Genomic DNA, 17,014 nt, shown 5'->3' on the forward strand with positions numbered 1-17,014 from the left:
AAATATTTGTTCAACTGGAGTCAAGAACCTACAGCCACAAGAAAAATAAATCAGAGAGAGAGAAACTGGATAATGGGGGATCATTTCACTGTGAGTCGATCCTGGTGGGGTTTTTTCCCTTCTGGTGACTTTATGCATAGGCAAAAATAACTTAACAGATCAAAGTCCACATTCCAACTGATAGACATGGGTTTTTTTAATTGTTAATTTAATGAACTGCTAAAGCAGTAGCAAGAGAATAAGTGGACAGAAGAATAAAATGGGTGATAAAGTTTGTCTTCTTTTTCTTCCTCTGCAGCACTGGCATTAGAAAAGCTCTGTGTACACCATATGTACAGTCATTTACTGTGACTAATGGGAATAATGTACTACATTTCATAAAACTGATCTCTGGCAACTTGAGAAAACACTCGTAACTGGATGGCTACACTTACTATCTAAAAGTACTTATCACAACAAACCCTCAAGCAAAATTTCTTTTTTAAAAAAACAACCTTAATAGGCTTTCTAGTGAAGCAAAGAAACTTTTCAGAATGTCAAGAACCCTCGCTGTTTTGGGTAAATGCTTAATCCTCTCAGATGTTTTCTCCTGCTGAATGCTTGTCTTATGTGCAGTTTAAGATGGTGTTTAAAATTTTCAAAATTCCTTCTACAAGTGTATCCCTGTTTCCTCTAAAAATGGACTCAAACTGATGTCAGAAAGTGGCACAGATGTTAGAAATTCCAACCTCTTTCCAGAACAGGACCAAGTATGAGTTGAGATAATGTCCCTTTTTGGCAAATTCTTATTTTCTCTCAGATTCTGGAAGTAATTGTCAACATGCCCATTAAAGTGAGTGGACATCACACACAACTTGCCTGAGTGTCACCCTAAGAGTTACATGGAGACCCTTCCAAATGCAAGACATCTGTAAAATTATCCGCAATCACAGTGACTACTCCTAATATTCCCTAGGCTGATCCAGGGAGCACTGTGCACTGAAGACGCAGCTAGCCAGCGTCTTAGCTCCAGGCAGAAGACTGTAAAAGCATCAAAACTGGATTTATATCTTCATAAATCACAACACACGCAGGTGACACTATCAAACGCTAAATCAAAACTTTTTCCATTTTCATAATTGATTTTTATTCACTTCATACCAAAGTAATCCAGAAAGGAAAAAAATAAGTCATCAATGTACAAATTAAAGATGCAACCTGACATCAAGCATTAGCCAGGAGTATTTCACTGCAAACCAAATAATTCAGGAAAATCACCTGCGTGCTCATTTCATAGATGTGTGTGCTTGCTTGGTTAATTTTCATCATGATTAGTTTCACACTTTCTAACTGCATCTGACAACCGACTTCCACACTGCACACAGAATCAATGACTCTGCTTTCATTCTGAAGAGTTTTAAAACTTACAACCTAAAATTGAAATTTCTGATGTTCATCAGGACTAATAAATAACTTCTTATAAATCAAGAATTAGGTTTGATTATAAAGCACAAAGTTAAAAAATAAAATACTTTTGAAAATAAAATATTGTGAATATTTGAGGAGATAAATCCTTGTAAAACATTCACTGACACATATCAATGTTGTTCTATTTCTGTTCATAGGAAGATAATATATATTTTTTAAGCTCTCAAATTATTCTGATTTCCTAAACTTATTCCAAATCTCTTAAGGTGTTATTTATAATTCCTTTGCCCAAATCGCTTACATAATGCTTCAGATTTTATTCAGTAATATCTCCACATTGACCAGCTTAGAGAATGCACGTTTAAAACACACATCTTATAAGACATTAGTTATATGTGTCTAAACATGGCTGATAATCTTCATAGGTAATGCAAATACTAGCCTGGAGTCAGGGGTTAACAAGGGTAGAGAGGTCATGCGCCATGCTTGACTGAAGCTAACAATACAACAGTGAGAAAACTAAAACACCTGAACAGGACAAAAGAACTCCACAGTAGTTAACTTTTGATGCAGTCTTCATAAATACAGAGACTAGATTCCATAAAATCAACCCCAAAGTCAATCACATTATTCATTGTCACACCTCATTCTCTTAAGACCAAACGTAACGTAGGTGAATAGAATTCAGTATGTATTACCATCATGACTGTTACTTTACCAAAATCATTCATGTCACCCAAAATGAAAATGTTATTAAAGAAGATCAGCAAACACAGACTTTAAGTGAAAAAATTATTGTAATCCTTAAAGGCTAGGCAACATGAAGATTGATATCTTCATCATTTTGAAAGCAATCAAAACTCCTCTTACAAATTACATAACTTCATTTAAATAACTAGAAAAAACACAAGTTTCCCCAATACAGCGCATTTAACATGCTTCCACTAGAGAATTACACCCAAAGCTCTAGCTTCCCAAAATTCTCAAATCAAGAGGTGGACAACTCTTTTGCCGCTGAGAGCAATCTCTCCCCGCCACATTTTCTCAAAGATGGCTGATGCAAACAGCACCTCATAACTACATAAAAATGGTTGCTCAGATTAAATTATGCAAACGCAGTTTCAAAATAACCTGCTCAAGTTTCAGCGCATTAAAGATGGACCTGCAAAGCATTTGTCATGTTATGCCTGCTTCCAGCAGAATCACACTGGGTGATCAGGGGAGCACAAAACCCGAGTCATCCTTATAAAAAGAAAGACTCTGAAACATAAGCGCACAAACGTCAAATCCCATGCGCACATTCACCAGCCTTGGACTTGGCGCCTGAAGACTGATCTGTCACCCACAAAACAAGGAAGAGCCATCAGGCAGTCCTTGAGGTCTCCATCCGGGAACTACTAGCAGAAGGGGCCATATTTGAACAGCTCAGGCTCATCAATTAAAGTAAAATACTCCAAGGGTGGAATTTTCAAAATGGGGGTGAATTTACAAGGTTAATTCTTTATTACATGAGGTAACTGAAATATACTTGAAATGATTCATCTCCCACAAAAATAGCCTTTATTTTCAACCGGGCAATGTTTCATAGTCAGACATCCATCTCCAAAGATTTTTCTGTGAACATAAAATTCTTGGCTTTTTCCTAATTAAAAGTAAGTGACTGGAAAATGTAGGGTGATTACCATACCAAAACAAGTTCAGTAAACTTACTGTGCAGCCTAATTTCAAGCCACGAGACACTGGTAAGAAGCACATTAGATGTTTCCCAATTAATAATCAGTCAATAGAGTTTTTTCCTCTTTTACTAAATAAACTTTAGGTATTAAACATCTCTTCTGTGTTACTTTATATTTACATTAAGGACTAAAGAGAAATTTTTAGTAATGATGTACTTAAACTGTCCATCATACTTACTTAGCTGAAATAACTTGCCAAACAATGGGAACAGAATAACAATATAAAATATTTTCATTTTCAAATAATTAGCTACTTGTAGGTAGTTGAAAAATTTTATAAAATCAAACTAAAGCCAAAAGTTGTCATAAATGGAGCTTTTAATATTCTACCAGTCAAAAAAAAAGGGGGGGGAACCATTTTGTTCTGCAACACAATACCAACGTTCCTTGATGTCAAACATAAATTTTCACTATTCTTTCATGACATGTTAGTCTTAAAAACAATATTTACTTCCATTTATGCCCCATCACTGGTTATTTCTCTTATTACATTTTAATAGGTTTCATAACTCAAAGCATCAACACAGCAGCGCTGGAAAACCTCCACTTTGTTACATAGGACTGATTTTGCTGTACTTGTGTTTATTTCTCTTACTTTCTCCAGTTTCGCCAAAGCACTCATCGTCCAGGCTTTCCAACACTTCTTACCCTACTTTCGAGAACTTCACTACAGGCTGAGGGAAATTTTTAGGAGAATAAAGATCTTTTCAACAAACCAACATTCTAGGCCTTAAACTGTCCAACAAAATCTCGAAAGAATGAACGGAACCTCACCCTTTTATTTTTATCTCCCCCGAGATGGTTGAATAGAGCTTCTGAGAGCACACTGGCCATGCCCAACCTACTCACGCATTGGGACGTCCGGCCCGGAATATTCGCAGCCCAAGCCGCACGGATCACCCGAACCAAGAGATGGTTAACATTAATGGAAAACGGTTCCGCTGCTAAGAACTCTTCGCAAGGGCCTTCTTGGAAAGTGTAAACACTTCTTGCGGGGCAAAGCAAACGATGTTGTCCACAAACCCTCGGTACCCTTTGTACCCAGTATCACTGATTGACTTCAGGGTCACAATTTAAGGTGGTTTCTTCGGGCGGGCGTTTTATTGACGCGCCCTCCCGCACGCGCGCGCACACACTCGCGCGCGATTCTCCATACGTTCCAGCGGCCTCCTGGGGCTGGAAAGATGAAATATCGTCTCTGGGCCATTTCCCCCTGAATTGAGCTAATTGAGTTCAAAATAGCCAGTAGAGAAAAGAAAGGGGATGAGAAAGAACAAAATTATTTTCCCCAAATAGCTTGGCTTTCCTCTGCCCAAACTGACGAACAGCCGGAATGACACCAACCCTGCCGAGAGGGAGGGCAAGAAAACTTCAAACGCGAGGCGGCCGAGCGAAGTTTAGCCGGGTGGGGAGAGAGGACGCCACAGAAGGGGGCGCCCGGGGCGTGTCCCCCAAGCGCACCCAGGTCCCCGCTCCCCGTTCCCTCCTCTTACTTTTGGATGATCTGGGGCAGGCTGGCTTGGGGCGGCGGCGGCGGCTGCATCCCTCGCGGGCCTGGGGGCGCCGGGGGCGCCGGGGCGCCGGGCACGCTGCGGGCATCTCTGTCCGGTTGCTCGGGGCCGCTGGGCTCGGCGTCCTGGCTCATGGCTGCGGCCAGCACCATGTGAGGCGAGACCGGCCCGGGCTCGCGGCGGGAGAGCGCGCGCGAGGGGCGGCCCGGGGCACGGGCGCTCACTGGCCGGGGTCCCCGCACCCAGTCCCCTTGTCCTTCCCGGTAGCGCGGGGAGGAGACGCGATGGGCGGGGAGGAGGCAGTCCCGGCGGCGCCGCCTCCGCCTCCTCCCGCGGGTCCCGCTCGCCCGGCCGGGCCACTCAGAGGTGGGGGCCAGGGGGCGTCTCCCAGCCAGCGGGAGACACTCGGCGCCCGGGTGGTCCGGGGAGCTCTGCCCGCAGCTCCTGGGCGCTGCGTTCTCCACCCACCACCCGCGCGCCCTCAGGGTCCCCGGGTCGGCTCTCGGCAGCGCAGCTCCACCGCGTAAGGCGGCGAGACACACGGCCGCGCGCCGCCGGACGCCGAGCTCTAGCCTCTCCCGCTAGCCGGCGGCCTCCGGACTGTCCCCGGGGACGGCACGCGCGGCGTTGCGCGCTCCTGCCAAGCGGGGCGGACCGAGGGCGACCCGGGCGTCTGCGCGCATCGCCAGCGCGAGGTGCGCGGGCCTTGGCACCTTCCCGCGGCTGGTGCCCAGCCAGCGCCACTCGTGGCTGAGGGGCCCGAACCCGCGGGGGGGAAAGTCCAGAACTCCCTCAGGTCGGTGGGACTGGTAACCCTAGGTCTAAGATGACCGGACCCGCGGGCTCTCCAAACTGGCAATCCCCAGACGCAGCCTGTGGGGCCGCCGTGATTTCTCTTCGTTTATTTCCCCAGTTTCCTAAAAGACCTGCCGCTGTCCCGCGAGCGCAAAGACAAAATCACGTGTATGTTTTATTCTTGTTATTTATTGGCCAAATCTCAGTAGGAATGTAAAGGATGAAGAGGAGTTCGCTACCATCGCACTCCCCAGGATTGCCGCCTCCGAAGCTCTGCTGGTTGCGCGGGAGCCGCAGTGCGCCAGCTCACCTGCACACAGCGGCTCACGGCTGTGGACGCGGGCGTCGCGCTCAGCAGTCACCCCACGAGGTGCAGTGTAATGTCCTAGAGCACCGGCAGAGATCTGGGAGGCACCTGGGCAGAAGTGGTGCCAGAAGCTGGGCAAAGACCTCGGAGTGTGGTTACCCTGGAGATCCTTACCGTCTGTCGGACACACGACTTTCTAAATCCTGACACGGGCAGCCCCGAGAAACGAGGAAAGGCGTCCCTTGGGTGCCCTGGAAGCCAAAGCGCACGCCAGGGTGCCCCCGGGCCTGGAACGAAGCTTCCCGGGGGTCTCAAGCAAACCCATCCTCCTCCCGCAGTTACGTGGAGGAGAATTCTGAAGATGAATCCTCCGGGGACCAGCAACTATTGAATCCCCTGAAAGATGATTTCTTCTCTCCCTAGACTGTGAGTTTCTGTCAACTTTCCTGCCAGTTTCACGAAGTTTAGCCTCCCTTTTGCTGTCATCCTACCTAGATCCTCCCCCACCCTCCCTCTCTCCTGTACACACAGTGTCCTGTCCACTCCCTGGCTTCCTTCTTCTCTCTCTCTCTCTCCCTCCTTCCCGTTATAGATAAAATGATACACCCAATGCCTTGTATTCATAAGAGTAATCACAGTTCGCAAATTTGAATCTCACCAGAAAACCCAGGTAAAGACGAGCCAATTGTTTATTCATTGCACAAATGAGGTGAGTCAGGGTGATTTATTTGTTCAACTATATATGGCTAGTAAAAAGCTGTCCCGGAGTCCTCTTGGGCTCTAGGAGTGGTTAGTTCATCATTTTCAGTTTCTATCACTAAAGTACTGACTATGGTTTTCATAAAACTCTACCTTCCACTGCCCCTCCTCCCTTGGTTGAGGGAAATGATCTGAAATTAACATTGCAACTCTCCCAGAAAGGAAAACTTTCCATATGCTTGTATTAAAATATCCCTCTGAGAATCCCCCAAAACCTTTGTGAAAGACAGCTTTGTAGTCAAAAAAAGATCACTTTTTACCAGAGAGGTCGAGTGACTCAGTCTCTCTGAGTGTCAGTTACCAAATATGTAAACTGGCAGTGATGAGACCCTGACTTGCAGAGTCACTGTTAGAATTAGAGATAATGTATCCTGCATAATTGATGCATAATTGGTACAAGAGATATCCAGTTTGGCAGTTATCACAAAAGTGACTCCTTATCTTCCAACCTTACAACCGAGTAGAACAGTAGATCTCAAACGCTAGGAAGCCGAATGCTTGGAAGTCATATTGATATAACTTAATCCATCCTCATAATGTTTTTCCTGACAGAAACATAAAGGAAGGAAAGAAAGGAGGGAGGGAAGAGGGGAGGAAGGATAAAAGGAAGGGAGGGAGGAGAGGAAATTCATATTATATAAATGCAGCTCTCTGTATCTCAAAAATAATGTATTAGCTTTTGTGACAAAATAACAGTGATACATCTGGGGTATTTATTAGACTTTTCTTCCATCCTTTCTGTAAGTTGAAAATTTCCCCCCAAATGGAGAAAATTAATAATACAGAAAGTGTTTTTAAGAAGCCCCATTTCTGTGAGTATAGCTGAATATTTGCAGCATATGTGTTATGTGAGAACTGAAACTTGAAGCAGATGTGAAGGGAGAGAGAAACACTGCAGCAAAAACCTAAAGCTAGTTCTGGACCTGCCTCAGATCCCCTCAAAATATTGTCCAGGATAACAATGAACAAGACTTTCCATTTTGCAAGTCAGACATTCAGCATATTAAGCAAGTCCAATGAAAAATATTTATTAACATAATGTCGTTTCACTTCTTTCCAGGAAAAAATGAGAAAGCTCCCAGGATGGGGTTGCAGCCACTCAAGAATCCTTTAGTAGGTTTGCTTTTGTCTGCCCTGTGTCCTCACCACCCCCACCACACCAGGATGTGCTTGGGGTTACTGACCTGAGGGAAAGGCTGTAGGGGTCACCTGACTTGACAAATGGGAAGAGGGGAGGGGTTGTAACATCTCTGTTCCACTCTGCAGAAGCGCTCTGTCCCTGCTGACATACCAGGAAACTGAGATCAGTGAGGCTTTTGCTGTCTATGAATATATTGAACATTTCATAGGTTATTGTTGTTGTTCAGTTGCTCAGTCGTATCTGACCCTTTGTGACCCCCTAGACTGCAGCATACCAGACTTCCTTATCCTTCACCATCTCCCAGAGCTTCCTCAAACTCATGTCCATTGAGTTGGTGATGCTATCCAACCATCTCATCCTCTGTCGTCCCCTTCTCCTCCTGCCTTCAATCTTTCCCAGCATCAGGGTCTTTTCCATTGAGTTGGCTCTTTCCATCATATGGCCAAAGCACTGGAGCTTTAGCATCAGTCCTTCCAGTGAATATTCAGGGTTGATTTCCTTTAGGATTGACTGGTTTGATCTCCTTGCTGTCCAAGGACTCTCAAAAGTCTTCTCCAACACCACAGTTCAACAGCATCAATTCTTTGGCCCTCAGCCTTCTTTATGGTCCTGCTCTCACATCCATACATGACTACATGGGAGTCAGCTGTTAAATGCTTTCATAGATTATTACTTACTTCATATTCACAATAATCCCATGAGGTAGCTGCCCATGTTTTTATTTGTTTGTTTTTTAATTGAAGGATAACTGCTTTACAGAACTTTGTTGTTTTCTGTCAAATCTCAACATGAATCAGCCACAGGTATACATATATCCCCTCCCTTTTGAACCTCCCTCCCACCTCCCTCCCCATCCCACCCCTCTAGGTTGATACGAGCCCCTGTTTGAGTTTTCTGATCCATACAGCAAATTCCCATTGGCTGTCTATTTTACATATAGTAATATAAGTTTCCATGTTACTTACCCACGTTTTAGAATTGAAAATGAGGCTAGAGGGCTAAAAGAATTTGCCTCAGGTCACCTGACTTTTAAGCTGCAGAAGCAGAACTGCAGTTAGATGGATCTGACCCCAAACCTCACCCACTGCCTCAGTGGCACACAGAACCCTGAGAAGCCACCTGGTCTTCTTTTGATGTGATAACTGCCTGCATCTTCCAATGAATGTAAAATACCCCCTGCATTGTGATTCAACTCTGCCACTCATATTTATCTAATCAGTAAATTATCAGGCAAGCTCCAAATTGACATAAACAAGAAAATTTAAAGAAATTAAGCAGCCTAGTGGGGGGGCGGGGGCGGGTAGTAGAAAGGAACAGGAAATAGAAACCAGGTCTCTGTCATTCTCAAACTTACCAGGGACTCTGGCACACTAGTTTGTTCTGTAATGTTAATAAATGCTTACTGGGTACCAGACAGTGATTCTAGGAGCTTTCTCGTGCCTTATTTCACTAATTATCACCAGGTTGCAGACAGAGAAGCTTGATGAACCTCTCCAAGGTCACAAGGATAATACATAGTGGAATTGAAGTTCATACCCTGGTCTGACTCCCTGCAACTCGCTGTCCTCCATTCAAGGTGATTGTGAGCATTCAGCTCTGCAGATGAGATCATTTAATATGTATTGCTTTTCCCTATGTGTAATTACTACTTAAGGAAAAAAAAACAGTTTATTTAGTAGGTTGTAAAGTTTGATAATAAACAGAGCTGGTAAAAATACAGGACTGCAAATATTCTCATATACTGTGGGTGAAAGTGTCAGTTGCTACAACCTCTTTGAAAATGAGTTGGCACTGTCTGTTACAATTACAACAAAGGAAACTGACTCAGTAGTTATCCTTCTAGGAATTTATCCTATAGGTAGGTTTATTTGTAGCAACAACCAAAGTTCCATGTGCAAGGAAGTTTACTATGGCATTGTTTGTAACAGCAAAACCCAGAAACATCACAATGCTAAGCAAAGGGGGCCTGGTTACATAAAGGATGGTCCCTGCATGGAAAGAAATACAATGTAGCCCTGAAAAAGCAAGGCTAGGTCTATATGCACTACTAGAAAAAAATTTCCAAGATGTATCACTTAGGAGAAAATGCAAGGTCCTCAGCAGCATTGCAGTATAATTAAATTTGTATAACCAAAGAGTATAAAACATTTATAGAAAATTATAGAAGTAACTAATTACTAACAGTAATTACTTCTGGAAGTTGGGAAAGGGCAGGAACTCTCTTCTTTTATATTTGAATATTTGAAATAAAATTTTATTGAAGTATATGTACTGTTTGAAATTTTTTACTATAAACATGTATTGTTTTTTATTACTGATCACTAACAACAAAGCAATTCTTTCCTTCTTCAACTAGTCTTTCTTAACAGCACTTAGCACATGAATATATATATATATTTTTTTAAGCAAAACATCATCCGGAAGATTGAAGGAGAAACACACTGGACAATGTATTGTCCACAGTAGTCTTTTGTTATCCTAACAACCCCAATAGAGACAACTGAATAATTAATTCATTAATTCCCAGCAGTCATGTGGATACAGTTACAGTCTATTAGTTTGATAATCGTGTAAGCAACCTATCAACATTAGCCATAACGTATTAACTGTTATCTGGGTGTTAATAAAGAGTTATCATTTCTTTAGTATTACTCTGAGTCAAGCTGTCTTGAGCACATATTATTTCTCATTTAATCCTCACAACTTCCTTATTAGTTGGCTGTGTTTATGCCCATTTTACAGATACGAAAACCAAGACTCCAAGAAGTTCAGCCACTTGACAACTACTCTGTGGGAGAACCGCAAATCTAATGCCAGTCTCCATTCCTCCTAGAATAGAGCTTTTAACTGTTCCAACATGGTGCCAGTGATGTTTCTTGGTACAATGGGGCTTTTAAGACCAGACATTCCTCTGCTAAGTGATGGCTGGTGTGACCCTCTCTGCTGTCTCCAGTACCTCATCCTTTAATTTCCTGTCTCTCCACCAGACCTGGCTTCTCTTTTCCATCCTCCTGAAGTCAGCTTTATCTGTCTGCTGGCTCCTCTCTCAGAGCTACACCCTAATCTTTTACTTAAACTTCATGGAATCCCTGCATATGTCTTAAAACAATCATAAAATAAAATCCTGTGCTAGCTTTGAAAAGGATCACCTCTCTGAAAATGCTGGAGAGGCAGTGGCTGAAGGATGCTGTTTAAAAATAATATGGTTACTCATGGAACTGGATGCACATTTGAATGTGAAGGCGACAGTCAGGGAACTCTAGCTGAGGAAAAGTTGAGGACATGACCCATACGGTTCTTTTCTGCCTAACAACTCATGCAGAATGTCCCTCATTGGCTGCCGGGAAAGGCTTAGCCACCACCTCTCTGATGGTGGATTTGCAGTCAGGCCCCTTGTCCTCTGATGAGCCACGCAAGTCTTATATTATAATCAAAGGAACAGTTGACTGGGAGTCAGAAAATCTGAGTTCTGGACCTCTAGGTGTATCCAATGTTCCTGAACAGAAAAGCAGTCATCCCAAACCAGGGGTGAAATCAACATCTTTGCCTCCTCTAAAAGCATCACTACTCCAAGCCCAGGTGGCTTGAGCTCTGCCGTTCCAGCACTTGCTCAGGACCTGGCCACAAACCAACAGAGGATTGAGTTAGAATCCTAGGGGGCTCACAGTATTATAGGGCAGAGTTACCTGGGTCTGGCTTCCAGGAAAAGAAAAATGTTGAGCTGTGTTTTGAAGGAGAGAATGGCTTCATCTCTTTTGCTATTACCAAGAGAAACCAAAGCAACAGGGTACAAGAAGGGGTGTCATAAAATGAGTTGCAGCTGAATTTTCTTGGAGGGGGGATGGGAAGTGACGGAGGTATGAAGCGAATGTGGGAGAAACGTTAGCTGGTGGCTAATTGCATGATTTAAGTTCCATGGGGCTCGGCACCCCCCTGGAGACCCAGCTTCTACACTGCAAGCTTAATCCCTGGGGAATGTCACTGTCATTCAGAAGCTGCTAGTATGACTCGGGGCCCCAGCCAAGCCAAACAGCACTTCTTAGAGGCAGGGGATTCCTTTATCGAGCCCTCCCCCCAGTCGCCTGCTCTGTCTTCTCTTATCACCCGGGCTGTCAGGCCAGTTGGTCTGCAGGGAATAAACATCTCAGGCTGTTTGCCCACCAGCGCGGAGATCAGGTGACCATTATGGAAGGCAACACCGGAGGCCTCTGCATGCCACCGTGACGCCAGGAACAGAGCCTGTGATGTGCTGACCTCACTGAGTGGGCACCCATGCAGCTGGCTTGAGTGAGAAAACCGGTGCCACTCCCCGATGTGGTACCTTTGATCATCCCAGGGTCACCCGATGCCAGATGTCCTGCCCAGCCCCCTCTCAGTGTAGACTCTGGAGTCAGAAAAGTTGGATTAGAAACCCAGCCGCATGATCAGTTAGCTGCATGACTTTAGGCTACTTTATCTGTGCTCCCTTCAGATGGGAACCTCAGTGTTTCCATCTGAAAAATGGGGACAATAGTGCCCCCATCATAAAGCGATTGTTAGGATTAAGTGTAAGGCACTTGGGAGGTTGGCAAAAGAGCACAAACTTTCAGCTCAAAGATAAATAGGTCTATGGATCTAAAGTAAACATGGTGACTAGAGTTGATAACAATGTGCTGTATAATTGAAATTTGCTGAGAGTAGAACTTCCGTGTACTCACCCACAAGATAAATATGTGAGGTGATGGACATGTTAATTAACAAGGTGGCGGGAACTCTTTCACAATGGATATGTATATCAAACCACCAGAATATGTACTTTAAATATCTTACCATTTTATGTGTCAATTATACCTCTATAAAGCTGCTTTTTTTTCTTCAAGTAAAGCACTTTAGATAGGCATATGATTGAGGTCAGCAAGCTGTTGTTAGCTGCTTTTAACATGATGATTCCTGGGCTTCCCGATGGAAAATCAACAATCATAATACATAGACTGCTCTTGAAAGAGGGAGGGGTGCTCTGAGTCTAGGATGTCTGTCACCTCCTTCATGTAAAAGTCCCAGGCAAAAAGGATGTAATCATAAGAACCATCTGGAAGGGGGGGATCGGAATGGGGAATATGTGTAAATCTATGGCTGATTCATATCAATGTATGACAAAACCCACTGAAAAAAATAAATAAATAAAAAGAAAGAACCATCTGGAAAGTAAACTGGGGAAAAGGGGGTATTGTCAGCAGAACACACTGGAAAAGAGACTCACAGACTTGGGTTGCCCTCGCCAGCCCCATGACCTTGGGCTTGCTTTTTGAGCTCTCTGCCCTCAGTTCCCTCATCCATGAGATGGGATAACAAACATTTCCTTTCTGTTGTGCGGCTGAACCCAATGCTGGCCCAGAGTCACCTCTCGGTAACAGGTAACACAAATCCAGTGAGTGCAGGACGCCCACAAGAGGACGGGGGCAGTAGTGAAAGGTTTGTTTGGTTTGGTTTGGGGTTTGATTTGTGGCAGGTGGAACTTGCTGGAGGACTGCCTGTTCCTTGGTATATTTCCCCCAGGAACTTCATTCTGATCATTTAAAGAATCCTAAAGAAAGGCAGTTAGGGTTCAGGAGGGGGAGGGTTGTTAACATATGTCTGCTTTACTCTCCTCCCCTCTCCCCCAGCAAGGAGTAAAGCAGCATGTCTAAAAGGTCTAAGGGATGCTGTGGGTTGAAATCTGTCCTCTAAAAAGATCTGTTGAAGTCCTAGACCCTGATACCTGTGAATGTGACCTTATTTGGAAACAGGGTTTTTGCAGATGTCCTCAAGTTAAGATGCAGTTGTTAGAGTGGGCTCTGATCCATTGTGACTGGTGTCTTACAAGAACAGGGAAATTGAGACATAGATTCCGTCACAGGGAGAATGCCCTGTGACGACAGAGGCAGAGACTGGCATGATGCAGTTGCAAGGCTGGGAACGAACTCCACCAGGAGCCAGGAAGACGCGAGGAAGGATTCCTCGGAGGCTCAGATGGCCCTGCTGACACCTGGATTTCTGACTTCTGGCCTCCAGCACTGAGAGGATCCATTTCTGTTGTTTTAAGCCACCTAGTTTGCAATGCTTTGTTACAGCAGCCCGGAGGAGAGTAATACGGGGAGGAAAGGGGCTGGGGGAGAGGGAGGAACTGCGGGCCCAGAAAGCCAGGTGAAGAGATGCCCAGCTAGAGGGTCCTTGGGGGCTCCCCACCTTACCCTGCAACCTGAGAGGGCTTGAGCTCAATTCCACTGCCAGGGCTACCAAGGAAGGCAAGATATTTGAACCAAGTGAGAAACAATATTTGAACCAAGATATTTGAACCAAGCAGGGAAGAGCCAGAGACAAGTTCCATGGTCCAAGAAGGAAGGACTCTCCCACCCAAAAGCCTTCACAGCCTCCCCATGGTCCAGCCTCCAGGCTCAACTCCTTTCACACTTAAGTCTGGCCAGGCTAGTCTAATTCTTTCCCTGGAAAAGCATCTTATGTGTTTTGTCCCCCTGAGTCTCTTCTTCTCTGCCTTTCTCCCTCGATGCCCTGCCTGACTGAGCCCACTTTCATCCTGGGAACACCTTCTAGCGCCGGAATGCCTCCCTTCTTGGAGCACGTATTGCACTGCAGGTCTGCACATCTCACTTAGCAGCTGGTCATGTACCCCCCGGTAAATTGTGCGTACTTTTTATTTGATAAAGTGATCCCTTTTTACTGGTTTGTGGTTTAGGTTTTCATGTGTTGTGCCTTGTTCTCTTGACTATATCAGGTATCTTGGTATGCAGGGACTGGGCATGCCTCTTGAATCAGTCCTTTCATCCTCAGACATGGAGATCTGCCCATGTAGAATGTATAGCTATTTCCTGATTCAGCACAAAGATTTTTTTTTTTTTTTTTGGCTGCACTGGGTCTTCCCTACTGCACAAGGGCTTTCCTAGTTGTGGAGAGTGGGGGCTACTTTCTAGTTGCAATGCTTGGGGTTCTCCTTGTGGTGACTTTTCTTGCAGAGTGCGGGCTCCAGGCCATGCGGACTTCAGTAGCTGCTGCACACGCTTCAGTCACTGCAGCATGCAGGCTGCAGAGCCCAGGCTCGGTAGTTGTGACACATGGGCTTAGCTGCCCCACGGCATGTGGAGTCTCCCCGGACCAAGGATGGAACCGGTGTCTTCTGCATTGCGAGGCATCTTCTTAACCACTGAACCGCAGGGAAGCCCAGCACAAGAATGGTAGCTATGAAGATCTGGAAATCTAGAGTAGTTTTGTTTTCGTTTTTTTTAGTTCTGCCATTGGCTTGTTTGTATCATTAGGGGCATGGCCATTAAAGTCAGACAGACCAGATCTTGAATCCTGATGCTGTCAATTAATAGCTGTGTGACCTTGGGTAAGTGACCTAACCTCTGTATGCTTGTTTCCTCAGCTCTAAAATGAAGTTGATAGATTGTGAGAGTGACAACACTCTCACACAGGGTCTAACACACAGGGTGCCTTCAGAATTCATCTGTGCGATGAATAATTTGTATAAGTGCTTGGCACCATGCCTGCCAAAGTTCCCTGGGGAGCAGACTCTGAGACAGGCTATAGCAGGTTCATTTGGGGCTGCTCCTGGCTGGTCAATAAAGTGGAAGAGAATAGAAGGAAGCAGGATTGAGCAGAAAGAGATACCAGGCTGTGAAAAAGTCTCAGTGGAGACCTCAACCAACTCCACGGAGATTCTGAGGCTGGGGCATCCACCAGAAGTGGCAAATAGCTCTCAGCATTTCCACATCAACACTCCGTCTAGGTGCAAGACTAATAGAAGAGTGAGTGTGCCCCTCCCAATCATCCTAACAAAATCCTTATTACATTTCTTTGGCACTGATTGAGTCCTGTGCCTATTTGTGAACCAATCTACAGCCAGAAAATGTGATAATCTCACTGGCTGAGCCAGAGCCTCATGCTGACCCCTGGTGCCAGATGCCCCATGCACTCCACCTGAAGCAGGCAGATTGAAAATTGCAGAGCCTGTGGTTCCCCTAGTGGAAAATCTGAGAGTGCCAGGAACAGAGGGACGCTGTACTGTGAAAGCCTGGCAAACATTTTTTCTTTAACTGAAAAGAATGTTAGCATAGGAACAGCTTCTGGTAGGGCAAGTGCCTACTGAGAATGAAGGACATGCTGACAGGAAGTGCAACGTACATTGATTGCAGGGTGTCTGACTCAGAGGAATGTTTGCTTTAAAAAATGAAAAAAAAAAAATGTATTCCTAGTAAATGGTGGAAAAAAGCATCCGCTGAGTGATCCTAAAGTTGAGTTTTAAATCTTAGCCCTGGAGAGGCTTCTGAGCTGTTGGATGTTCTGTGCTTTGATCTGGGTGGTGGTTTGGGCTTCCCTGGTGGCTCAGATGGTAAAGAATCTGCCTACAATGCAGGAGATTGGGCTTCAATCCCTGGGTCAGGAAGATCTTCTGGAGAAGGAAATGGCAATCCACTCCAGTATTCTTGCCTGGAGAATTCCATGGACAGACGACACTGGTGGGCTACCGTCCATGTGGTCACAAAGCTGCTGCTGCTGCTAAGTCGCTTCAGTCGTGTTCAACTCTGCAACCCCATAGACGGCAGCCCACCAGGCTCCCCCATCCCTGGGATTCTCCAGGCAAGAACACTGGAGTGGGTTGCCATTTCCTTCTCCAAGGCAGGAAAGTGAAAAGTGAAAGTGAAGTCGGTCAGTCGTGTCCAACTCTTCGTGACCCCATGGACTGCAGCCTACCAGGCTCCTCCGTCCATGGGATTTTCCAGGCAAGAGTACTGAAGTGGGTTGCCATTGTCTTCTCCACAAAGAGTCGGACACAACTGAGCAATTAACATTTTCATGAATGTATTCACTTTGGAGAAATTCAATAAGCTAAACATTTATGGGGGCTTCCCTGGTGGCTCAGAGGTTAAAGCATCTGCCTGCAATGTGGGAGACCTGGGTTTGATTCCTGGGTTGGGAAGATCCCCTGGAGAAGGAAATGGCAACCCACTCCAGTATTCTTGCCTGGAGAATCCCATGGATGGAGGAGCCTGGTGGGCTACAGTCCACGGGGTCGCAAAGAGTCAGACACAACTTGAGCGACTTCACTTCATTTCTTCAAACATTTATGATTTGTGTCTCTTTCTCCATATATGTTATACCTATAATAAAAATATTCCTTAAAAGAAAACAATTTCACATAGTCTAAGGCTACATTATAAGGCTGTATTCTTTCTCCATGTTGTAGTGTTTTTTTACTGTCCATAACCTTTGACAAGTTACAACCACCCATTGCTGGCTGTTCACTGCCTGAAGAACTATTTCATCTAGGATGATTTTTATGATAATTGAGTGTCCCTACAACCTTCAACACAGACCTCCCCCC

General features: G+C 45.0%; 1 protein-coding gene and 1 long non-coding RNA gene across 3 annotated transcripts in view; one reads left to right on the forward strand and one right to left on the reverse strand.

The window, feature by feature from the left end:
* RBM20 (RNA binding motif protein 20) overlaps window positions 1-4,950 on the reverse strand; it is a 194,595-nt gene extending 189,645 nt beyond the window's left edge. Inside the window, exon 1 of one of the 2 annotated variants that reach the window (XM_043475465.1) lies at window positions 4,637-4,950. In XM_043475465.1, the coding sequence (XP_043331400.1) occupies window positions 4,637-4,806 (170 nt within the window). In that variant the 5' untranslated portion in view covers window positions 4,807-4,950. Of the gene's footprint in view, window positions 1-3,992; window positions 4,573-4,636 lie in introns of those variants that run through there. The other variant, XM_043475469.1, reaches the window with a different exon arrangement.
* A 457-nt stretch (window positions 4,951-5,407) lies between these two features.
* Window positions 5,408-9,865, forward strand: LOC122445921. Its single transcript, XR_006270725.1, has 3 exons — window positions 5,408-6,182; window positions 7,576-7,628; window positions 9,120-9,865. It is a non-coding gene; the product is annotated as an uncharacterized LOC122445921 (long non-coding RNA).
* Window positions 9,866-17,014: the final 7,149 nt, after the last annotated feature.

The sequence above is a fragment of the Cervus canadensis genome, chromosome 8, assembly GCF_019320065.1.
Source record: "Cervus canadensis isolate Bull #8, Minnesota chromosome 8, ASM1932006v1, whole genome shotgun sequence".
Taxonomy (NCBI): Eukaryota; Metazoa; Chordata; class Mammalia; order Artiodactyla; family Cervidae; genus Cervus; species Cervus canadensis.